We start from the raw sequence: 22,455 nt of genomic DNA on the forward strand, positions 1-22,455 counted from the left end.
CTCCCTCCCCGCACGCCTTCCTCCCCGCACGCCTTCCTCCCCGGCCGGTCATGGGGCTTGAGCACTGTCCCTGATCGGTTTTTTTTACTCAAGACGTAGTTATTTTTTATTTATTTTCTGCCCAGGCTGGCTTCGAACCACAATCCTCAGATCTCAGCCTCCTGAGCAGCTAGGATGACAGGCGTGAGCCACCGGCGCCCGGCTATAGGTGTTTCTTTAAAGGAATGGCGGGAAAAGTGCACCAGATATGTTGAGGCGCCGTAGTATGTTTAGCGTGCTCACTCAGTGCACACCCCGCATGCGCCTGGCACATTTTCTTTTCTTTTTTGGAGGTAGGTGACCCCACAAGAACAAGGCAGATAGAGGGGAGGGGGGGTCAGCAGCATCAGGTGCTTCTGGGAAACGAAGCCAGGGTGAGCTTGGCGAGAGCAGGGTGTGAGGGACATGGTGGAGGTGGCAGCGGATGGCAGCGGGCTGGGGAGTGAGCCGGAGGTGAGGCGTCAGATGGAGAAAGTCCTCTGTCCCTGGAGGGAGGCGCCCTGCGGCTTTGATGAAAGCTGATCATGACCTCAGCAGAGTTCACGGTGGATGGCAGGGGGGAGAGAACAGCTGGTGTTTGTCAGCCAAGAGGAGACTGGGTTGGAGCAGGAATTTCGAGAAGAAGGCAGGAGCAAGAGACAGGAAAGTTCACAGTGCAGGTGCCAGCCCAGGAGAGCGTTGGCCCATCTCAACCAACAAGCCAGGGGTGGCGATATATCCATGCCATGCCAACCAGTCCACACGCATAGCTGGTGGTCCTGGCCTCGGGTGAGAGTACAAGACTCTACCTGGAAAATAACGAAAGCAAAAATGGCTGGGAGGGCTGCTCAAATGGTAGAGCACCCGCCTAGTGAGTGCCAGGCCCTAAGTTCTGAAAACCTCAGTTGAAAATACATCAGGCTTGTGTATATTTGTGAATGTGCTAAGGCTGGCTTCAAACCACCATCCTCCAGCTCTCAGCCTCCCGCATAGCGAGGATTAGAGGCCTGAGCTACTTTTTGACAAATGGTAGCTCCAGTCCCTCTGAGCTCCTTATGCTTTATTTTCCAAATCACCATTTTCTGTTATTGAGTAGAACCTTAAAATTACACTGTTAGGTGCTTCCAAAAATGTCCCATTGAGATCCATTTGTACAGGGCTGAATTGTATCTCTAAATTACATGTTTGCTCTTTCCAAGCAGGAGGCCAGCAGGCTTTGAGATATCTTCTGTATCTCAGAGAGAGAGAGGGGGGCGGTATATGAGCATGTGCTTTCCTCCTACAGATCCTATGAGGCTTCTAATGACCTTAATTAAGGCCTTTACTCTTTGCTCTTCTACTCTTTTTTTGGTCCGGTCATGGGGCCTGAACTCTGGGCCTGGGCGCTGTCCCTCAGCTCTTCAGCTCAAGGCTAGCGCTCTACCACTTGAACCACAACGCCACTTCCAGCTTTTTTCTTTTTTGCTTATGTGGTGCTGAGGAATCGAACCCAGGACCTCATGCATGCAAGGCAAGTGCTCTACCACTGAGCCACCTTCCCAGCCCTCCTCTTCTACTCTTTTAGAATGTTTGTCTTGTCATGTTTTTGGCTGGTATTGCTAGGATTGTAAGGGTAGCTACTGAGTTCTTGCATTTTTGTTTTTATCTGGCCATTTGATTTGAAGTTAATGATGTATTTTTTCTTCTTTTTTTGGGGGGGTGGGTGGGTCGTAGGGCTTGAACTCTGGGCTTGTGTACTGCCCCTCAGCTCTTTAGCTCAAAGCCAGAACTCTCCCGCTTGAGCCACAGAGCCACTTAGGGTTTTCTGGTGGTTTATTGGAGATAAAGAGTCTCACGGACTTTCCTGTCTAGGCTGGCTTTGAACCTCGATCCTCAGATCTCAGCCTCCTGAGTAGCTAGGATGACAGCTTGGCTTTTTTTTTTTTCTTTAATGCTGGGCCTTGCGCAGGACCTTCACAGCACCACCCCTAGATTCACCTAGGCCTTCAGGAGAGAGAACTGTATCCCGCGCCTCCTTTGTGACTTCGTCTCCTCTTGTAGTTCATAGTTGCTCTTTTGAATTGTATATGTATATCTGGTTTCAATTTTAATGATATTACCTTTGTTATTTTGCCTTGAGATACTCTTTTGGCTGATGCTTTAATGCATATTGCGTTTCCCAAAATGCTGCTTGGCCTTTCCCTTGAACTGTTCTGTAGTGAGCAACGAGGGCAGATTATTAACAAGTGTGCAGAGGAAAAGAAGAGTCCACATACGAGTGACTCTGGAAAATAAACCCTATGAAGACTGACCACAGCTTACAACAGTCAGATGGATAAATCAGAGACACTCCCATAAAGCTGGGCGGCTCACATCTGTAATCCCGGCTACTCAGGAGGCTGAGATCTGAATATCACAGCGTGAAGCCAGCCTCTCTCGAAGGAAAATCCTTGAGACTATCTTGAATTAGTCAGCTATCAAGCTGGGCTGGCAGTGTGGCTCGAGTGCTAGAACACTAGCCATGAGTGAAGAGGCTGAGAGAGGTCAAGGCCCTGGGTGCCAGCATTAAAACAAGCATCCAGCCCATCAACTCGCAATCATGAATGGATGAAAGATTGGAACATAAACATGGCTGTGACCGGGAGAGGTTGCTTTGTTTCTGGGAATCTTCCTGTCCCTCTCTCCTCTCTCCACCTTTATCAGCAAGGATGGAGGCACACAAGGCAGTTCCAAGCCCAGCCCAGCACTGGGGAGTTGGAAAGCTGGTCAAAGGTAAAACATTTCAGGGTTTGGGTTCAACAGGCTGATGTCCATTGGCTGAGTCGCAGTTTCAAAGATATCATCAGTAAACAAGCAGCCCCAGTGATCACAGTCAATGATTTAACTGAAGACAATGGAACTAAGGTTTTATATCCAAGAAGGCTGAGTGGTTAAATAGAAGTTGAAAAAAAAAAGAAAAATATATGAAATAGGAATGAAGAACTAAATTGTTTGTTTTTTTTCAGTAATTCGAAGCAGATTGAATTTCTGAAGTAGATGAGATATTTAAAGATGTTTTTCTCAGCAGTATTTGTAATAGCAAGAAAAGGAAGCTACCTTTTTGTTTCTGTTGGTGCTAGAGATTGACCCTAGAGCCTTATACATGCTGAGTACGTGCTATGCCACTGATTGACACTCCTAGCTCCCAGAAATGGAGGTTATTTAAATGCCTGGTAGTTAAAAAGTTCCAACTAAATTGATGCATATTCAGTTTAGAATAATATATAGCTGTCATGCAAGATGGCTCATGTCTATAATCCCAGACGCCCAGGAGGCTGAGATCATGAGGAGGGTGGTTTGAGGCCAGCACTGGCAAAACAGTTTAAAAAGCTTCATCTCAACCAATAAAAACTGGGTGTGGTGGCACAAATCTGTCATCCCAGCTGTATGGGAAATGTAAATAGGAGAATCACAGTCCAGGCCAGCAAAGGTAAATCCCAAGATCGTGTGAAAGGGCGAAGTACTCTCAGTTGAACTTCCTGTTATGGTTCTTCTTCATGAGTATAGATTATAATCGTACTAAGCTCCATGCTGAATGTTTGCCTCCCATTCATGCAGCCAGGTTCAATCCCCACACATGGCAAATAAACAAGCAAACAAACAAACCTTAGCAATACTCAAAGGAAGGAGGTGACAGGATTGACCTAATCCTCTTTTTACCAAGTGTTTGGAGTGTGGCCGAGTAATGAACCCCAGAGTCTGCACAGATGCCAACGTAAGCACATAGGTGTTTCTTTTTTTGTTTTGGTTGTTATTGTTGTGGGTTGTTGGTCGTGGGGCTTGAACTCTGGCCTGAGCGCTGTCCCTCAGCTCTTCAGCTCAAGGCGAGCGCTCTACTACTTGAACCACAGCGCCACTTCCAGTTTTCTGGTGGTTGATTGGAGATGAGAGTCTCAGGGACTTTCCTGTCCGGGCTGGCTTTGAACCGTGATCATCAAATCTCAGCCTCCTGAGTAGCTAGGATAACAGGCTTGAGCCACTGGCGGCCGGCCATAGGTGTTGCTTTAAAGGAATGGTGGGAAAAGTGCACCCGATATGTTGGGATGCCATGGAATGTATGGTGCACTCACTTAGAGAATACCCGGCATGTGTACATTGGCACAAATGACTCCGCGGGCTCGTGTAAACACTCCTGGAAACACTCCTGTGTCCCTGTGCTGGGGTCTCGTGTCCGCCCCCTCCGCTTCCACCCAGCTGCTCAGAATCCAAACATCTGTTCCTTTTATGCCATGGCTTGGCTGGGCACCCTCGGGGCAGCCAGCAGCCTCCAGCAGGGAGGGAGGTGTGGGAAAGGGAGCGAGGTGGTACCTGTCGAGGACAACACACAGATTGCAACCCAGTTGTCCCTAGCTGTAACATCCTGCACCCCTCACCCCCACCCTCGGCTCATCTCCCCTCCCCCCTTCCCGGGCTGGAGCCTGGGCTTCCCCTCCCCCCCCAGGCCTGGTGGCTCAGCCTCCACCTGCATGGGGTCAGCTGGATTAACCTGTATTGGCCCTTCAGGCGAGACTAGTGGGAAAGTACCTATCAAGGGTTACTTACTGTGTGACCTTGGGCAGGTTACTCAGACTCTCTGATTCCCGTTTTCCCACCTGTAATGTTGTGGGAACCAAATGAAACAACAGTGCGTATAGGAGGCTTTGTGCCTTCTCAGAAAATGCCAGATGCTGGTACCAGATGTTTTTTCCTGAATAGACTTGGTTTAGGGAACATCTTTAAGTAGTAGCTCTATTCTACATCTCCACAGCTACAGGAACGTAGAAACATTGGGTAAATTTAGAGTTGGCGATGGCATTGATGAAAGATTTAGACTCTAGCCTGCTAAAACCACTCTCATTTTCCATTTTCCACAGAAAGCCTAGGTTTCAGTCTGGGAGTGTGGCTCAAGTGATAGAGCACCAGCCTAATAAGGGCCAAGCCCTGAGTTCGAATCCAACTACCACCAAAACAAACACAAAACCAAAAAAAAAAAAAACCTAGAGTGACATCACTTTTCAGAATGACACCAAAACATTTGACATTTGGTTTCAAACCTTTCCCCTGAAAAGAGGCACAGGCTGTATCTGACCAGCCAGGGCTTTTAAAAACAAAGAAATAATTTGGCTGTGGGAGTAGAGTCCTCCCCACTCTGCCCCCCCCCCTTCCCTGGCTGATGGAGCACCACAGGCAGGGGATAGGGCTCTGTCCCGGCACCTCTGGGGCCTTACAGGGCCACACACAGATAATGCGTTCCCCTAAGTGAGGAGGCCTTGAACAGGCCTCAGGGTGCTCAGGGTGCTCGGGGGTAGAAGGCTGGCTTCTTTCTATGTGTCAGTGGGACTGCAAATGAAAATCGCTGTGCTGAGCAGGGTACCTTCTAGAAAGCCCAGTAAGTCTGCCAGAGGTCTGACTCCCCCTTCACCAGGCTCCTTGCCCTAGAAGAAAAACAGGTCTAGAGTTCAAGTTCTGAATGTCCTCTATCAGCAAACACTCAGGCTGCTGGCTTGCCCTTTTTCTTGGCGGTTCTCTATGCAATTCTAAGGGTTTTGTTGTTGTTTTGGGTTTTTTGTCGGTTGTGGGGCTTGAACTCTGGACCTGATTGCCATCCCTGAGCTCTTCAGCTCAAGGCGAGGGCTCTACCACTTGAGCTACAGCGCCACTTCCGGTTTTCTGGTGGGTTATTGGAGATAAGAGTCTCCTGTCTTTCCTGCCCAGGCTGGCTTTGAACCATGATCCTCAGATCTCAGCCTCCTGAGTAGCTAGGATTAGAGGCGTGAGCCATCAGCGCCCGGCTCAATTCTAGGTTTTTTTAAGGGGAGAGATGGAAAGCGCATCCTGGCGGCCGCTTGCTGGCCTCTTGCTGGTGACAGGAGGCTCAGTGCCCTTTCTTCTCTCCCTCCTACCAGGTACTTACTGGAGCAAGACTTCCCAGGCATGAGGATTGGCCCCGAGCCCACCACCGACTCCTTCATCGCCGTCATGTACGGGGAGACCGAGGGCAGCACCCCCGGGAACGCTCTTGTCGTGGACCCTAAAAAGCCATTCCGGAAGCTGAGTCGCTTTGGAAACGCATTCCTGAATCGGTAAGGACCGGCCGTCGCTCACCCTGGGTAAACCTGCTCTTGGTGTTTATAAAAATCTAAACAGTGGTCTGTTGTAGAAGTCAGAGGACCCGCTGATCAGATCGAAATAGTCCCGTCACCCTTACCGATCCGTGGAAGTTTTCCACATGACATCATCCCACTTGCCAAGCTTTGCTTTTGTTTCCTGTGCTTCTAGAGTCGCAGCCAGAAAAGCCTGTTCCTGGACCCCAAGAACGAACATTGTTACCACATCCAAGCTCGCTCTTTGAACCCTTTCCTATCCCTCCCCTCCACCCGCCACTTCCCCCTATTGTGAGTCTTGCTTCAGAGATTGGGGGAGTAGCCCCGGTGGAGGGGTGCAGAGCTGGGGGAGCCCAGGGAAAGGAAGTCGAATTGGCACTGAGGCGCAGCAGGAGAGTTGAGCTACGCTTCTCTTTTCTAGATGTTTCCAGAAATAGGAATGGATGATCCTGCGGTCTGCTGCCAGTCCAGAGGCTCAGGTTCCTCATTGTGCAATTGCCCCCCCCGCCCCCCACACACTGGGGGCGTCATTGTGGGGGACAGCAGTACCTGTGCTGCAAAGCCGCACTCTGGAGGGGCCAGCTGAGTGGGAGATGCGCAGAGGGGTCACAGAGGGTCCGGCTTGCCATTAACAGTGACAGGCAGGACACGCGTAGAGCCCCGCGCCCTGAAATCCAGAGCTGTGAGAGGACCTAGCAATCCAAGGCTGAGAGGAAGTGAGGGGAGAATCTCCCCGGTACAAGCCTCCCGGGGAGCCCTGGCCCCCAGGCAAGGCAGCCAGCCTAGAAGGTTCTAGAAGCTCTGGAGAGCAAAAGACCGGTGTGTGTGTGTGTGTGTGGTGTGTGTGGTGTGTGTGGTGTGTGTGGTGTGTGTGTGTGTGTGTGTGTGCCAGCCTAGAAGGTTCTAGAAGCTCTGGAAAGCAAAAGACCGGTGTGTGTGTGTGTGTGTGTGTGTGTGTGTGTGTGTGTGTGTGTGTGTGTGTGTGTGTGTGTGTGTGGTAGTCTTTGTCAGGTGACAAAGGCTGACAGGAGAAAAAAAAAAGACTGCCACTCTTCTCCAGTACGCATTTCATGAAGCCTTAATTCAAAGGGAAGGCGGGAAGAATGGGTATCGGCTTGTTCCGCTGTCATCATGAGAACAGTTTGTTAGTCCAGCGCTAATGGCTCACGCCTGTAATCCTACCTACTACTCAGGAGGCTGAGATCTGAGCATGGGAGTTCAAAGGCAGCCCCCGGCAGAACAATCCATGAGACCCTTCTCTCCAACTAACCAGTAAAAAGTTGGATCTGGTGCTGTGGCACATAATGGTAGAATGCCAGCCTTGAAGGAAAGAGCCAAGCAAGAGCTCTCTCACGCCTTGAGTTCAAGCCTCAGCACCGCTGCCGACGTAAAATACATAATAACGTTGGTTGTATTTCTTTTTTAAATATCAAATTCATAGCAGTTAAGTGTAGAAAACAAGGCTTCAGGAAGGCCTCTGAGTGGCAAACTTCATGACCTCAAAACCTAAAACTCCCTGTGAACAGTAATCCATGCGCTGCGCATGAATTATTGAGTCCATAGCAACATTTAGAAAATCATAGCAGAGAGTGGCCCGCCATTTCCCCGGTCAGAACCTGTCCCAGACTTCGCTTGTGCATTAGATACAGAAAGCTCGGGCGGCCGACTTTGCATCGGCGGCACGTTTACCCAAGGTAGAGAGGAGGCGTTAGTGCACAGAGAGGTTGCTATACTTCCCCTGGGCTGCCCGGCCTAAGAGGCAGCGCGGGCGTTGGAGCCCTGTTCAGCAGCCGCTGCGTCCCGCGAGGGACCACATGGCTGAGCTGCGGAATCGTATGGTATTTGGACCGAGTCCTCGCCTGCTTGCGCCCGCTGAATTTTAAGACTGTGCTCTTAGGACAGCCCCTCAGCAAAGGTGAAGGCGAGGTTGCTGACTGCACCCCAAGTTCAGTTCACCATCAGTGGCTGAGGCGCAGATGAGAACACCGGAAGAGTCCCTCTGGAGGAGGCTGGCCCAGGACTAGGAGTCTGCCTAGCCAACGCTCCCCGACCCCTGCCCTGCTGGCCACGCGCGTGTGAGGCGTCCCGTGCAAATCCGCTGTGGGGCAGGGCGGCTGCCGGGAAAGTGGCACCGTAGGGAGGTGCTTGTAGGAGCCCTGGGGGAGCACCAGCAGGGTTACAAAGGTCAGAACCTCTTTTTACCTGGCATGGTCTTCTGGGAACAAGGTGGAAGTGCTCAGGGACAACAACCAGGCCCCAAGTTCAAGCCCCGATACCAGTACAAAAAGAAAGAAGAAAGCCAGTTCCCTTCGCGCTTTCCCCGTGTCGTGGTGACCTGGTCTTGCTATGTGTTGACTCGGCATTTTCTACCAAGAGCATTTGTCCTAGAGGTCGGGAGGGGAGCGCACGCCTGTGAACCCGGCACGCGGGAGGCAGAGGGAACGAGATTGCCGGCTGAGGCTGAGGGGCTAAAAGTTTGAGATCCTCCCCGAAAAACAAGCTAAAGACAAAAAGCAAAAGGCCTCGGGTGTGGCTCAAGGGGTGAGGTCCTGAGTTCAAGCCTGGTACCAGCAGATCAAACCCCAAATTGCCAGGTGAGACCCAGAGAGTGACAGCACCAAGATAATTAGGGGAGCCTGGGTCCAGGCTCCATGGCTGCTTGGGTTTTGTTTTTGTTTTTATGCTGGTCTTGAGGCTTGAACTCGGGGCTGGATGATGACCTGGAGCTTCTGTTGCTCAAGGGTAATGCTCTACCACTTGAGCCACAGCGCCACTTCCAGCTTTTTTTGATGATTTTTTGGAAATAAGAGTCTCATAGACTGTGCTGTCTGGGCTGGCTTTGAACCGCCATCCCCGGCTCTGAGCCTCAGCTCCCTGAGTAGCGAGGATGACAGGCGTGAGCCCCTGGGGCCCAGCAACACAGCTAGTTGTTAGTTTGTTTTATGTCGGTTGTGGGGCTTGAACTCAAGGCCTGGGCATGAGCCACCAGCGCCCAGCTCCATGGCTACTTCCTAAGGGACTAACAGGCCTCAGTGGTGCATTTCTGAGCTGTGAAGATGAATTTCCAAAAATGACAAGGCACCAGAACAATAGAAGCGGGGGGTCGGGTGTGGAGCACACGCCGCAGGGCAGGACGTCACTGCCCTGGGAAGCGGATCCGCCGGCCGCTTGTGCTGGAGCAGCGCCAGGCACCGGGGTTATCGCCATCACGCTGTCTGTCACCTCACGAGGTCTGGATGGCATCCACAGCACCCGGCCCTGGGGCCCGGTGTGCCAAGTGTGCTGGGTCTATCCAAGAGAGGACAGACACTCCACACCCCTGAGGTGTGCTTTTTTTAGGTCAGTTGTGGGGTTTGAACTCAAGGCCTGGGCGCTGTCCCTCAGCTCTTGTTGCTCAAGGCGAGCGCTCTACCATTTTGAGCCACGGCACCACTTCCAGTTTTCTGGTGCTTAATTGGAGATGAGAGTCTCACGGGCTTTCCTGCGTGGGGCTGGCTTCAAGCCTCGATCCTCAGATCTCAGCCTCCTGAGTAGCTGGGCTGACTGGCGTGCGCGCCCGGCGCTCGGCTTGCAGTTTGCTTTTGAGTGGAATGAGGTCCAGCTCTGCACACAGGACCCCAGCCCCCCCCCCCCGCCATCCCTGGGCTCTTCTCCTCTTGCTGGTGTCTTGGTAGGGCAGGGTGATGCCGGCTCACCCCACTTCTTGCTGTGAGGCTCCCACACTTGCTCCGCACCGCATCCCGAGGCCTGGGAGCCATTGAAATGCGTTTTCTCTGTGTGCCGCAAGAGCTCAGAGTGTGAGGTTTGAATCTTCCCTGTCTCACACTTGCTAGGGGTTTTGTGTGGTCCCATGTGCAGTCTGGGGTGTTAGAGGACGTCAGCCTCCCCATGGGAAGGGGTTGTGTGAAATAGTTTGGTACATACGCACTGCGCTCAGCTTTGCCAGGTGTGGAGGGCGGGCTGGCAGTGCCGCGAGCTCCGCCCCTCCCCCAGTTCTAGACAGCTGACCTCAGGGACAGCGCTGGGGACCCCTGTGTGCTCTCCTCCTGAGATCCACTCTCCTGCCACTGGGCAGAGGGGTTTGGGGTGTACGGGGAGCAGAAGAGCAACAATGAGGGACTTCTCTCCAGTTCTCTGGACTATTTGTTCATTTATTTATTGGTGGTGATGGGATTTGAAACGAAAGCTCCACACTGGTAGGCGTAGGCGAGCCCTCTGCCGCTTGACCTATACCCCTAAGCCTTTTTGTCTTAGTTTATTTTTCAGATAGGATCTTATACTTTTTCCCTGGGATCCATCATCCTCAGACCAAAAGCAGCTCTCTTACTTTCACCTCCCGAGTAGTTGGAATTATAGGCGCACGCTACCACTCCAGCTTGTGTGTTCAGATCGGGGTCTTGCTAACTTTTTGTTTTGACCACAGTCCTCCTGACCTGATCTCTGCCTTCCTCCCCGGTGGTTGGGATTACAGAGTGAGCTGTCACACCAGCTCGATCCCCTCTATTTAACATTCCAACGCTCTTTAACTGCATGGATTGAATTGTGATCACCCAACACCATGTAGATTCGAGCACAGCCTCAGCCTGCCAGGCATTACGCGCGACCTGGAGATGCCACAGCTGTGTGTGCTGCTGGCTTCTCCCGCTGCCCAAGGACCCCGTTCGCTTTTCCTCCATCTTTCCAGCTGAGCCGGGAACACAAGAAAGAACATGTGACAGCCTGGTCCTAAGCGCCTTCAAAGATGATTGTTGTGAAATGGCAGCAGTGGCACCTCAGCCCCTGCCCCCTTCCCCTGCCCCCCCGCGCCCCCTCTCCCCCCACTGGAGGAAGGAGTGGATGTTTCTGCGGATCTTCCCACGCAGAGTCAGAAGCTGCCACTAATAAAACAGGAAGAGGGGAGGCACTCTTGTTTCCTCCCAAGACAGCCAGGCGGGGCCCGGCGGCTTGCCCCGTTCACAGGAGGGATTCTGAAGCCCGTGCCAGCTGTGGGCCGGCCAGCTCAGGAAACTGAGGCTCGGAAGGGTGGAAACACACCCTTATCCCGGGTGCACAGAATGTTCTCGGCCGAGGCTGAGCGGGACCCAAACCCAGGCTTGCTGATATATAGACAGGCCCAGGCAGCTGAGTGCACACACCGCAGGACGGCCTCCAGCCCCACCAGGACCCCTGCCCTGCCCTCTCACCTGCTCCCCAGACACCCCTAGACCTCCCAAGGCCCACAAGCCGTGACGGTCCCTAACCAGGCCTGAAGCCACGGGAGGTGCTGAGCTGGGCTCTGAGACGGCACCTGGAGGCCCCAGGGCCTCAGGCTCTCTTGGGCTGGACAGGACAGGGGTTCAGAGCACTCTGGCCCTCTGGGGTGGTGTACCCCAAAGGAAATGTGGGACTCCATGGCAGAAAATCAAGGTGCTTGGTGTAGGAGCACAGGCTCACTGGTTTCTGAGTCAGGCTGACCTGGGCCCAGCGCTGCATGACTCTGAGCTAGTTACTTCTCTGAGGCTACCAGGAGGATCAAATGAGGTGATGCATGTACAGCACCCAAGCACTCAGTAAAATACAGCTGAAGTAAAAATTACCAGTGTGAGACCAGCTCAGCCCACATCCCCCACCTGTCCACGGACCTGCATCTCTTCTGAGGCCCGCTGAGCCCTGAGCTTCTGGTCTATACACACAGCTTCATAGATCACTAGGTCGCTAGCCTCTGCCCGTCCCCTTCACACACACCCCACCCCACTTTACAAGTGCAGGAGAGCCCACGGTGCCCCACGGTTACCTGCCTGTGTGGGGCCAGTTTCTCACTTGGCTTGGCTTATCTCTTCCAGGTTCATGTGCTCCCAGCTGCCCAATCAGGTCCTGAAGAGCATCAGCATCATTGACAGCCCTGGCATCCTATCAGGGGAGAAGCAGCGCATCAGCCGAGGTCGGTGTCCGCCCTCTCTCCTCCTCCCCCCACCCACCTCTGCCATGATATCCGAGCATCCCTGCCCGGGCTTGTGCTGTCCACCCTGAGCAGCTGAGTGGGTCCTGGGGAACAGCTGGAGGCGAGTCTTTCTAGACGCTTAATTCCTTTACCTTGTCATGTGCTCCTGGTACTCAGCTCAGTCTCTGGGGTCAAGAGGTAACTTGCCATGGCTCAGGGACAGGAGGTAACTGATGAGTCAGGAAGGGCTACTCCAGGCTTCCAAAGCCACTAAGTCTCTTTCTGCCATCTGGAGAAGAAACAAAACACCAACAAACACAAACATCCCAACTGTTGTTCTTACAGGCATCTATGTCCATTTTCTTCTTTGGTAAAAGTAACAGGTGTTTGCTGGAAAGGCTTTACCCTGCGTGAGGGTACAGAGCAGACTCGATCTCACCATCATTAGTGGCTTTCTCACCCCGCCGAGGCTTGGTCCAAGGGGAATCCAAATCTTCCCAACAGAAACAGGACAGCCACATGTGCTCCAACAGCCTGTGTCACCCGCGTCATTCACCACCATCATCCACACAGAGTTCACGTCGTGTTTCTCCCTCCAGCAGTGGTCTGGACTCCACGAAACACATTCACCATCTATATAATTTGTGAGCCGTGTTTTAGGGAGTGTGGCAGGTGATCATCTTTTCTGGTGTAGCTGCGCATCAACGCGTGTCCGTAGCTGCTGTTATTGTTGTTAGTGTCTTACGATAGCCTAGGCTGGCCTCAACTTGTCATCCTCCTGCCTGGACTAATCTCAAGTTCTGGGATTACAGTCCTGCAACACCAGGCCCAGACTTTTTTCCTTCTTCTTTTTCTTCTAAGAGCCATTTGGCAACCAGTCATTTGGCCCATGAAAGGTGGCAGTTGAAGTGTTTTGTTTTGAAAGAAAAAGCAAGACGGGTAATGCATAGCTTTTCTGAGACACTTGTGCTTTCTTCTTTCTGTACGTCTGACCCAAGTAGGCTGGAGGAAGTGTGTGGCCTTGGCGAATCTTCATTCTTACCACCAGCGTTTAAGATTTCTTGGGTGTGGTTCCATTGTACCTACTGCTTTTTACTGGTAGCCTTTGGCGGCCTCTCATCTCCATGTCCTCTGGTGTTTCTCTTTGGCTCAGCAGTTATGAGCGTCTGTCCTGATGCTTTCCAGCAAGCTCTGAAGGTGGCTCCTTTTTAACACTTGATGATCCGATCTGACTCACATCCTGGGCTGACTGCTCATAGTGTGTACTTACTCACATCCCAGAAATAACAGAGCGGGCTCACGACAAAGCCCTGCTCTCTGCCGGCACCGAGGCTGCAGGGGTGGCACTTGACCTGCAGAAGACAGCACGCCATGCCCAGGCATCCCAGGTCTGGAGCTTCTCACGACATCTCATGACACTAGCCCCCCAAAATAAGGACGTACCTTAAACCTACTATAGCATAAGCAACAGCACACAGGGCTACATCCTCCCCCTAGCCATGTCCACATCCTCACCTCCATCAGCTTCCGCACTGAGCGATCTGTGCAGTACAGACCAGCTGAATTTATTGGTGGAGCTCTGCCCCCTGTGAAAAAGGAAGGGGCAACCGACGTCCCGCCCCCTGCCTCTTCTACTTCCCCTCCTGCGTTGATGGATTAGCCCTTAACAAGCCCACTGACACCCTAACTACTAAGTAGGTCCCTCACACATTTAGAATCCGCTTGGCATGTGTGTACTAAACAATTCGGTAACGGCCACCGGGTACTGTGCAGTGTCTACACGGCCAGTCATTTAGGATTTATGACCTGGTTTAAACCCTGGAGTCTCAAAGCTGGCCTCGCTCCTGCTTTCACCCCCTTCCTCCTCATGAGGGTGCTCTGAACTCCAGTCAACCAGAATGCCCCGCCAGCATTCAGGAGAAGGGCCGTCTTCTCCATCTCCTCCTTAGGGCCTTAGTAGATGAAACCGATTGCTGAGAGATTTTGGAGCGCTTGCTAGTGTACAGCTCTGTGCAGACTTGCCTGCATCTTAGCTTAGTTATAGCTAGCAGAAGATCCTCAGGAACAAAATGTTGCATTTACATACTGAATGGTAGCTCTCTTGGCTGGTATGAAGGAGTAAGTTGCCATCTAGCAAGGACAAAAGTGTTCCAATGAGCTGAACACTCGTGGCTCACGCCTGTAATCCTAGCTACTTAAGCCAGCCCAGACAGGAAAGTCTGTGAGACCCTTAGCTCCAGTTAACCACAAAAACCCTCAAAGTGGAGCTGTGGCAGAGTGGTAGAGCACTAGCATTGAGCACAAAAGCTCAGGGACATTTCAAACCCTAATATTGGCACCAAAAAAAAAAAAGGTTCTAATCTACTTATGATCATTTTATTATACATAAGGAACAGCTACCTAAAAGGCACACGCATTCTTATTGATTCTTTCCTTGGCGGAAAAGAACATGTGGACTCTTGAGATGGGGTCTGAGGTGAGTGGGGCAGAGTCTGAGAGGGGTCACTGCTCTCACAGCCGCACCCACAGCGCTGACCGCGGTGAGGACACGGATGTCCTCATGAGTCCTGGCTTTAATTCCCAGTCTGCTATCAGCCCTGCTCCTCCATGTGGCTTCCTAGAATACTGTTGATTACAAATGGAATAGACATAAGCTGGACGTTTTTCTGGACTCGGCGTGAGTACCTGCTTGGGACACACCTGGAGTCTGGCTCTGATCATGTGGGCCCTGTCTGAAGCAGAAGGCTTTCAGCATCTGCACCTTGGTCGTGCACTGGTCTGTGGCTGTGTGGAGCTACAGATGTTATTCGGTGCTGTTTCAGCTGTGGTTCCTGCGGCCACAAGTGGAGGGTAGTCTTCCGTAATCTTCACTGTGGCAGCAAAACAGTGCAATTTCCCCTTTTAAGAAAATGAAAAATAGGGCTGGGAAGGTGGCTCAGTGGTAGAGTGCTTGCCTTGCATGCATGAGGCCTTAGGTCCAATTCCTCAGCACCACATAAGCAGAAAAAGCCAGAAGTGGCCCTGTGGCTCAAGTGGTAGAGCGCTAGCCTTGAGCTGAAGAGCTGAGGGACAGCGCCCAGGCCCAGAGTTCAGGCCCCACGACTAACAACAACAACAAAAAAAGAATGTAAAAAATAACCAGGTGCTTGCTGGTGGCTCACACCTGACATCTACTCAGGAGGCTGAGATCCGAGCATCACAGTTCAAAGTCTGCAAAGGCAGGAAAGTCCATGAGACCCTTATCTTCGGTTAACCAGCAAAGTGCTGGAAGTGGACATATGGCTCAAGTGGAAAAACACTAGCCTTGAGCAAAAAAGCCAAACAAGAGCATGAAGCTCTGAGTTCAAGCACCATTGCCTTTGCACATGCGCGCGTGTGCACACACACACACATATGTGCACACACATAACTTGGGACGGGGGGGGGGGCGGGGGGGTCCTTGGTCTGAATCTTCCAATGAGTCTGCTCCTTCTTCCAGAACCATAAACCTTCTCAAATGAGAGCTGGAGACTTTTCCCCCTGTGTTGACGCCCTTGTCCCTCCCAGCCTGTCCATTACAAGGCAGTACCGGGGACTTCTCAGAAAATGTCCCGCCAGTAGAGCAGTAACCAGCGGCAGGGCACACACAGGAGTGTCCACGCACCAGTCAGAACCCAGCAAAGCACAGCTCAGGTTCAACTGTGGCAGACAGCCCTTCCACCACCCGCGTGGCTGGCCGTTAGAAGGGACTGCCAGCAAAGCCGGGCTCCTCAAACAAAGTCTCCCCACAGAATTGCCTGCGCTGGGAGCCTGGGCAAGGAAGTCCAAGCTGTGATTAATAAGGGTATGGGGAGGGGGCGCGGGGCAGGGAGAAAGAAAGGGTGAGAACAGACCATAATCAGGGAAGTGCAAACACCTCTACATGACAAGTTTTTTTAACTTTAAAGACAAAAGACCGGATTTTGAGGGCTGCCCAGGAAAGGAGAGAGGACATTTAGAGAAGTCCAGATAAGAAGGACTTCCCCTCCCAGACTCTGGGTGACTCAGGAAGGATCTCGAGAAACCCACTAAGCAAAGGAGAACATGCCTTGTCTCTTGAAGCCCTGGGATGAGCTGGAAGGGGCCTGTGACTGACCCCCCCCCGGCCCTGACTCCCCAGGGGTGCTTGCTGCAGGCTTCCTCCTCACCCAGGGCATTACTGGGGTTTGAACCGTGAGCCACACGGTTGTTAAGTAGGCACTCTACCACTTGAGCCACACACCCCAGCCTTGAGTACATTCTCCTTCCTCATGTGAAGCTGGTATGACAGGCACACACCACCGCACCCAATTGTTTTTGAGACTTACTAACTTTCTGCCTATGCTGGCCTTGAGCTGAAATTCTTCTTTGTCTGCTTCCCCAGTAACTGGGATTACGGGTGTGTGCCACTGCACCTGCCTAGTGCAAAACTTCTTGATTTTTTGCTGTTGTTGTTTTATTTCTTAGCTTTTTCTCTTTGTAACAGTTCAGGCTCTCAGCCCCACTGAGGAGCAGGATTAGGGGGGGACAGGGTAGAGAACCCTAGAGAACAGAACACAGGTCCTCGGGCTCAGATCACGAAGCCACTTTGATATTTCCGGTTTGAGTTCGGTGTTTGATTTGGCATCAGTAGAAAATTGTCCATCCCAGGGGCCTGGGACCGACAGCTGATAATTTGTAGGCAGATCCTGTTTTCTAGGGGTGGAAGGCGTCTCGGGTTGGTGGGAGAGGCAGGCAGAACACCGCTCACGCCTTGGGCCTCGGCAGGAAATCCTGATTTCGTTCTGTTTCGGGGAAGTTTGCTGACAAACACATCCACGGCCCCTTTCCCACTGGTGCCACGGGAAATTCCACACCACCTGTGTGGCTCCTTGGGCCCCAGATGTGAACACAACCTCACCGCGGCGGAGCGCGGCAGCGCAGGCCCAGCCGCTCTATGTAGATGCTGTTCATATTTTCAATGCATAACTGACCGCGAGGAATGACAGTCTTGACGTCAGCTAAACCTGTGGAGTTTTCCGTGGAAAGCAGAACGAATTTCTTTGAGGATGCAAAGGCCACTTCTCTTCCTTTGTGAGCGGAGCCGCCGCCACGTTCATAGAGCATGGGGAAACGGGGAAATCAGTGCTCCTCAATCTTCGAGCCATCCTAATACTCCTTTGGACTTAGTACGCTGTCAAGTGCTTCTCCTATGTGGCTAACCAGCTGTTCTCCACACCAGAGCAAACAGTTGGCCCATTTTATAGACGAGGAGACTGAGGACCAAGAGTGGTCAAGTGATTTTTACCTATTGTTGTACAGCCAAAGTGGTGGCTGTTCTCAGCAAGTGCCTGTCCTCCCGCCACCACATCCCGAACTACCTCCTGCCCTCATATCCTTGCGTGGCCCTCTCCTCCTGGATCTAGTGGTTCCATTTTGTTGATTTTTGGCAGTGCTTGGCTATGAGGTTCAGAGCGTGCTAGTCAGATGCACTACCACTAAGCCCTGCTCCCAGCCCCTCCGTCACTTCCTGATTAATAGACTTCGGTAGGCGTGATGCTTCATGGCCTCTCGAGTCTGAGTTGTAAGCCCTGCTTGTAGATCCTGGATCTCTTGGAACGTGTGTTCTGGGGGAAGCCACCTGTGGTCCAAGATGACTGAGTACCCGAGACCCAGCACTGAGAGGAAAGAGGGAGGAGGCTCAGGCAGCCCCTAGTTTGGGCTGACTATGTGAAAAAAGGAGCAGTTAACATGGTTAGCTAAGCCATGCGATGACCCATCTCAACCGCCACCTGTCACCACGGGAGACACCCAAACCCAGAGCCCCCCAGCGCAGCACAGCCGGCCTCAGAACCACCAGCGATGATGAGTTATTGGTAAGCCATTAAACCTCCACGTGACTGGCCACCAGCCGCTGAGTGGGGACTGGAACCAATCAGGCCCTGAGCCATGCTGTTAGCCACCAGAGACACAGGCGCACAAACGGGCTAAGCGCCCAAGCCAGGGGCGTCCTCCAGCGCCATGCAGGGGGTGCCTGATGCTTTCCCCTCCAAACACGAAGTCTATTTCCCTTCCCTCCACGGCTTTTGAGGACGGTCTTGGAGAAAGTCCGCGCTGCCGCGCGCTCATACCCAGGGTGGTGGTAAAGGCCAAGCTTTTCTGCATTGATCGTGCGCTGTGTGTGCTGCCAGGGGCCATGGCCGAGTGCACCCACACCTCTCTGAGGCAGGTACCTGTTGCTTTAGGTTTGACACAGCAAGCTGGTGCTGGAAGCCTTCTTGGTGCATAGGCTGAGGGAAGAGGTAATGAGCCGGGGCAGGGGCGGGGGGGGGGGGGGGGGGAGGAGAAAGAGAGAGAAAACACTGCGAGTTGGAATGAGGCTGGAGGGAAGCTTATAGCCTGCGCTTGGGCCTGCTCTCTGAGGAGCTGCCCTTAGGCTGGGTGGATCAGTGCGAGGAAGGGCTCAGACTGAAGGCTCCCTGGTAGAGCGCTTGCCTAGCAAGCAGGAAGCCCTGGGTTTGAGCCCCAGCACCACCGAAGCAATGAGGGTTTGCCTGGCCGAGCTGGGGGCTCTGTGTGCAGGAGAGGGTGTCACACGGATGAAGGGATGGCAGGAGGCCCTGAGAGGCTGGGACGGGGGGGGGGGTGAGGTTAGGGCTTGCTGGTGTGTTGGTGTTCCCCCTTGCTGCTCTGAGCTGAAGGCCTCGGACAAACACAGAGGTTTTATTCTGAGAGTAACAGGAAGCTATTGAAGGGTTATCTCCCCCCCTCACTCTTTCTCGCTCTCTTAACTCTTGATTGCCCAGAATTATCATTATAAACATCCGGGTGTTCCTGTCTGCAGGGACCGGCCAGCCCTGGCCCTGCTGCCCGCTGGCGGGTCTTCCCTTTCTTGTGTGGTCTCCCCGCTCCCCCGCCCGCCCCTTCTGCTCCGGAGCTGGTGTGGCTGGTTTGGGTGCACTGCAGACTCCAATTGCGATTCCCAGGATGCAGCTGTTATGACCTGGAGTGGGGCTGGGGGGAGCGGGTAAAAGTTCTGCCTCCTGGCTGTCAGTTCGGCACGCCTGGGCAGGACCCTTAGGCTAATGTCTAGGGGTTCTACTTCAGGAGTGCCCCACTTCGAGGATTGTGGGGATCACCATTCCCGAACCAGCCCCTCCTAGACATCGGCCATCCTCAGTGAAAGACATGACCTGCAAATCGGCTTGAGCTGTCCTGTCCCCTTTCCCGCAGGACGGCAGGGAGGACATGAGCGGGGGAGGAGGGGCAGCCGGCACCGGGCTGGGCTCTGTGACTCACCAGCAGGTCCCAGAGCAAGGCCTTGGTTGGGAGCAGAGGTAAGTCTGCCTTGCAAGGCTCACCAGATGACCAGATGACCGACCTCCTAGGCATCTGATGGGAAGGGACTCACCGCCTGATGTGGCTGTCCTCTACCTGTATGCACCTGCGCTGTATGTGCAAGCACCCAGAAAGCACTTTGGAGCACTGTGAAAGGTAGAGGTCTTAAGATCTTCTTGTGAGTTTCTCATTTGTGATTCCAAGTGTAAAACAATTTGAAACATAGTCTTCCTTGTTCGCATGGGCACATTCTTTATTGTGTTTTGTTTTATTTTGTGCTGATCCTGAGGCTTGAACTTATGACCTGGGTGCTGAGCTATTTTTAAAGCTTAAGACTAACATTCTACCACTTGAGCCACAGCCCCACTTTGGGTTTTTTGGTGCTTTATTGGAGATAAGAGGCTCATGGACTTGCTGCCTGGGCTGGCTTTGAACTACCAACCTCAGATCTAAAACTCCTGAATAGTTAGGATTACAGGCATGAGCCATCAGCACTCAATTTATTTTTTAATTGTTCTTGTTTCAGTGGCAGGATTTGAACTCAGAGCCACATGCTTGCTAGGCAGATGCTCTACTGCTTGAGCCACCCCACCCCCTCCCACCCTTTTTACTCTGGTTCTTTTTGAGCTAGGGTCTTGCTCTGCTCTCCTATGAATCCAAATCCTGACGCAAACCACAGGTTCCATTTTCATGCATGCAGATAAACTACAGAACCATATTCGTCCTCATTCACCTTCTTCATTATCTTTTCCCTCCTCCCCCACCCTGAGTAGCAATCCCTCCTTCCCTGCCAACAGACCATGAGTCTTTTTTTTTTTTTTTGTCTGTCGTGGGTCTTGAACTCTGGACCCTGGGTGCTATCCTTGAGCTCTTCAGCTCAAGGCCAGAGCTCTACCACTTGAGCTACAGCGCCACTTCTGATTTTCTGGGGGTTTATTGGAGATAAGAGTCTCTTGTACTTTCCTGCCCGGGCTGACTTTGTACTGCGACCCTTAGATCTCAGCCTCCTGAGTGGCTAGGATAACAGGCGTGAGCCACCGGCGCCCGGCTCCATGAGTCTTTCATAAGGAGCCCAGCATGGCCTCACATGGTTTCTACTGACTGGATCCATCTTGTCACCTGTGGCTGACCTCCAGATTAACCATCTGTACCGAGTTGCTTGGCTTTGCCAGCATGTGAGCGATGGCTGCGTTGGAGCTGGTCTTCCGCCTCTGGCTCTCCACACGCTCACATTCCAGCAACACTGGGCTGTTGAGAAGGATGGACGGTGACAGGGCGGGCTGGGGTATTCAGGGTCAGGGTCAGAAGTTGCTTGGCAGCCCTTTGTTGATCCCAAAGTGTCTGTTCCGGTTGCTCCTTAGAGAGAGTTAGCTGGAAGAGCCATTGTCTTTCTGCCCTTGTGAACCGCAGTGTGACAAGGTAGACGCGGGGTCTGCCGGCGTTTGCCTCCTCACCCTCGGGTGGAGTCTGCTGCTGGCCGTTTGCCTCAAGAAAATTTAGTACACGCAGTGTTTGCCAAGCTGCCTGGGCGTGTGATTTATGGGTGTATTGTGCAGGATCCCTTTGCCTCACACACACAAAGCCCACTTGAAAGATGAGGGATGGGCTGCTTCCACGTGCGTGGTTCCTGGGTTCTGTTCAGGCCGATACAATAGTAGAGGGCTGAATCTGAGGAATGTGATGACTTCTGAAACATCCTTTAACCTTTCCTCTGGTCATTTCCTTCAGTATAGAGTTGTTTGGAATTAGATGATGACTGAATTTATTTACACCCTCTATAGGAAACATACAAGGACCTAAAAACTGGCCCAAAAGGCTACAGCACAGAAGCCCAGTGGAAGGAATAGAATGAGTCCTGTTACTTGCTATTTTATTATTTCGTGTTAAGTCATCCAGTGCCCTAAAGTCTTCTACATTCTGCTACAGATCCTGTAACTAGTATATACCTGTACTATACAAATTCTAAGCTAACTTGACAATCTTGAATATTGACAGTTAGAGAAGGTTTCTCTCTAGAACCACTGGATAGCTAAAACTTTAGATCCTCTGTGTGTGTGTGTGTGTGTGTGTGTGTGTGTGTGTGTGTGTGTGTGTGAGAGAGAGAGAGAGAGAGAGAGAGAGAGATAGGGCTTGATGAACACAGGGTTTTATGCTCTCATTTGTTTTTTTCTGCTCAAGACTGGTGTCCTACCACTTGATCCACAGCTCTACTTCGGGGTGGGGGGCGTTGGTAGTTGATTAGAGGTAAGAGTCTCATGGACTTTCCTGCCTGGGCTGGCTTCAAACCATGATCCTCAGACCTCAGCCTCCTGAGTACCTAGGATTATAGATGTAAGCCACCAGCACCTGGCCAGAAAGAATCCTCATTGATCTCCTCATTGATCCTCATAGAAACCGAGGCCAAGCAAAACGAAGTGAGTGTTCATGTTTCTGTTTCCGGGACCTGCAAGTGCTTCTTGATAGATTTTTACCAACTTTCCTCTCCAGCCGTGAACCTAAAACATCACCTAAACTCTACCGCCTTTTTGCCAGTGCCCGACCTCTTTAACGAGGCCGCGTCTTGGCCTAATGTTTAATCTGAGATAGAAAGTGAGATTAGAAACTGAAATTTTGCCTTTCACTCGGTCACCCAGCCAGTAGCAGCAGAGCTCACTGAGCTCCATATTCTAGAACCTTCCTCTATCCCCATGTCTGTGGCCTGGCAGGACAGTGAGGCTCTCCCTGCTGGTCTGCGGGAGCCTGTACCCTCCACCCCTTCCCCATTTGCCCATCTTATCTCCACAGCCTCCCGGGAGGAAGGACAGGCTATGAGCTTGCCATATTTATTTTATGGGGAAAGCGGCACAGAAAAACTGGTTTACAGGGCCTTGGACTGAATCCCAAAGGGAGGAGCGGGAGGAGACAGGCTGAGCAAAGCCTGTTTCCTGGGCACACCTGATCCCCGTTTCCTGTAAGTGCTGGTATGTGCACAGGCTCCCCACACACACACCCAGGCGAGGTACAGTGAGACTGGCAGCGCTCAAGGTCACGGCCATTTCCAAGTGAGAAATTTGTGGGAACTCACGTGGAACCGCCCCAAAAGATCTCAGGGGATTTTGCGTG

At 52.3% G+C, this 22,455-nt stretch overlaps 1 protein-coding gene across 1 annotated transcript in view; it reads left to right on the forward strand.

The window, feature by feature from the left end:
- Window positions 1-22,455, forward strand: part of Ehd4 (EH-domain containing 4) — a 52,226-nt gene that overhangs the window by 6,326 nt on the left and 23,445 nt on the right. Inside the window, exons 2-4 of the mRNA XM_013009989.1 lie at window positions 4,231-4,318; window positions 5,886-6,098; window positions 11,942-12,039. Coding sequence (XP_012865443.1) covers window positions 4,231-4,318; window positions 5,886-6,098; window positions 11,942-12,039 — 399 coding nt within the window. The remainder of the gene's footprint in view (window positions 1-4,230; window positions 4,319-5,885; window positions 6,099-11,941; window positions 12,040-22,455) is intronic.

The sequence above is a fragment of the Dipodomys ordii genome, unplaced genomic scaffold (assembly GCF_000151885.1).
Source record: "Dipodomys ordii isolate 6190 unplaced genomic scaffold, Dord_2.0 Scaffold11, whole genome shotgun sequence".
NCBI lineage: Eukaryota > Metazoa > Chordata > Mammalia > Rodentia > Heteromyidae > Dipodomys > Dipodomys ordii.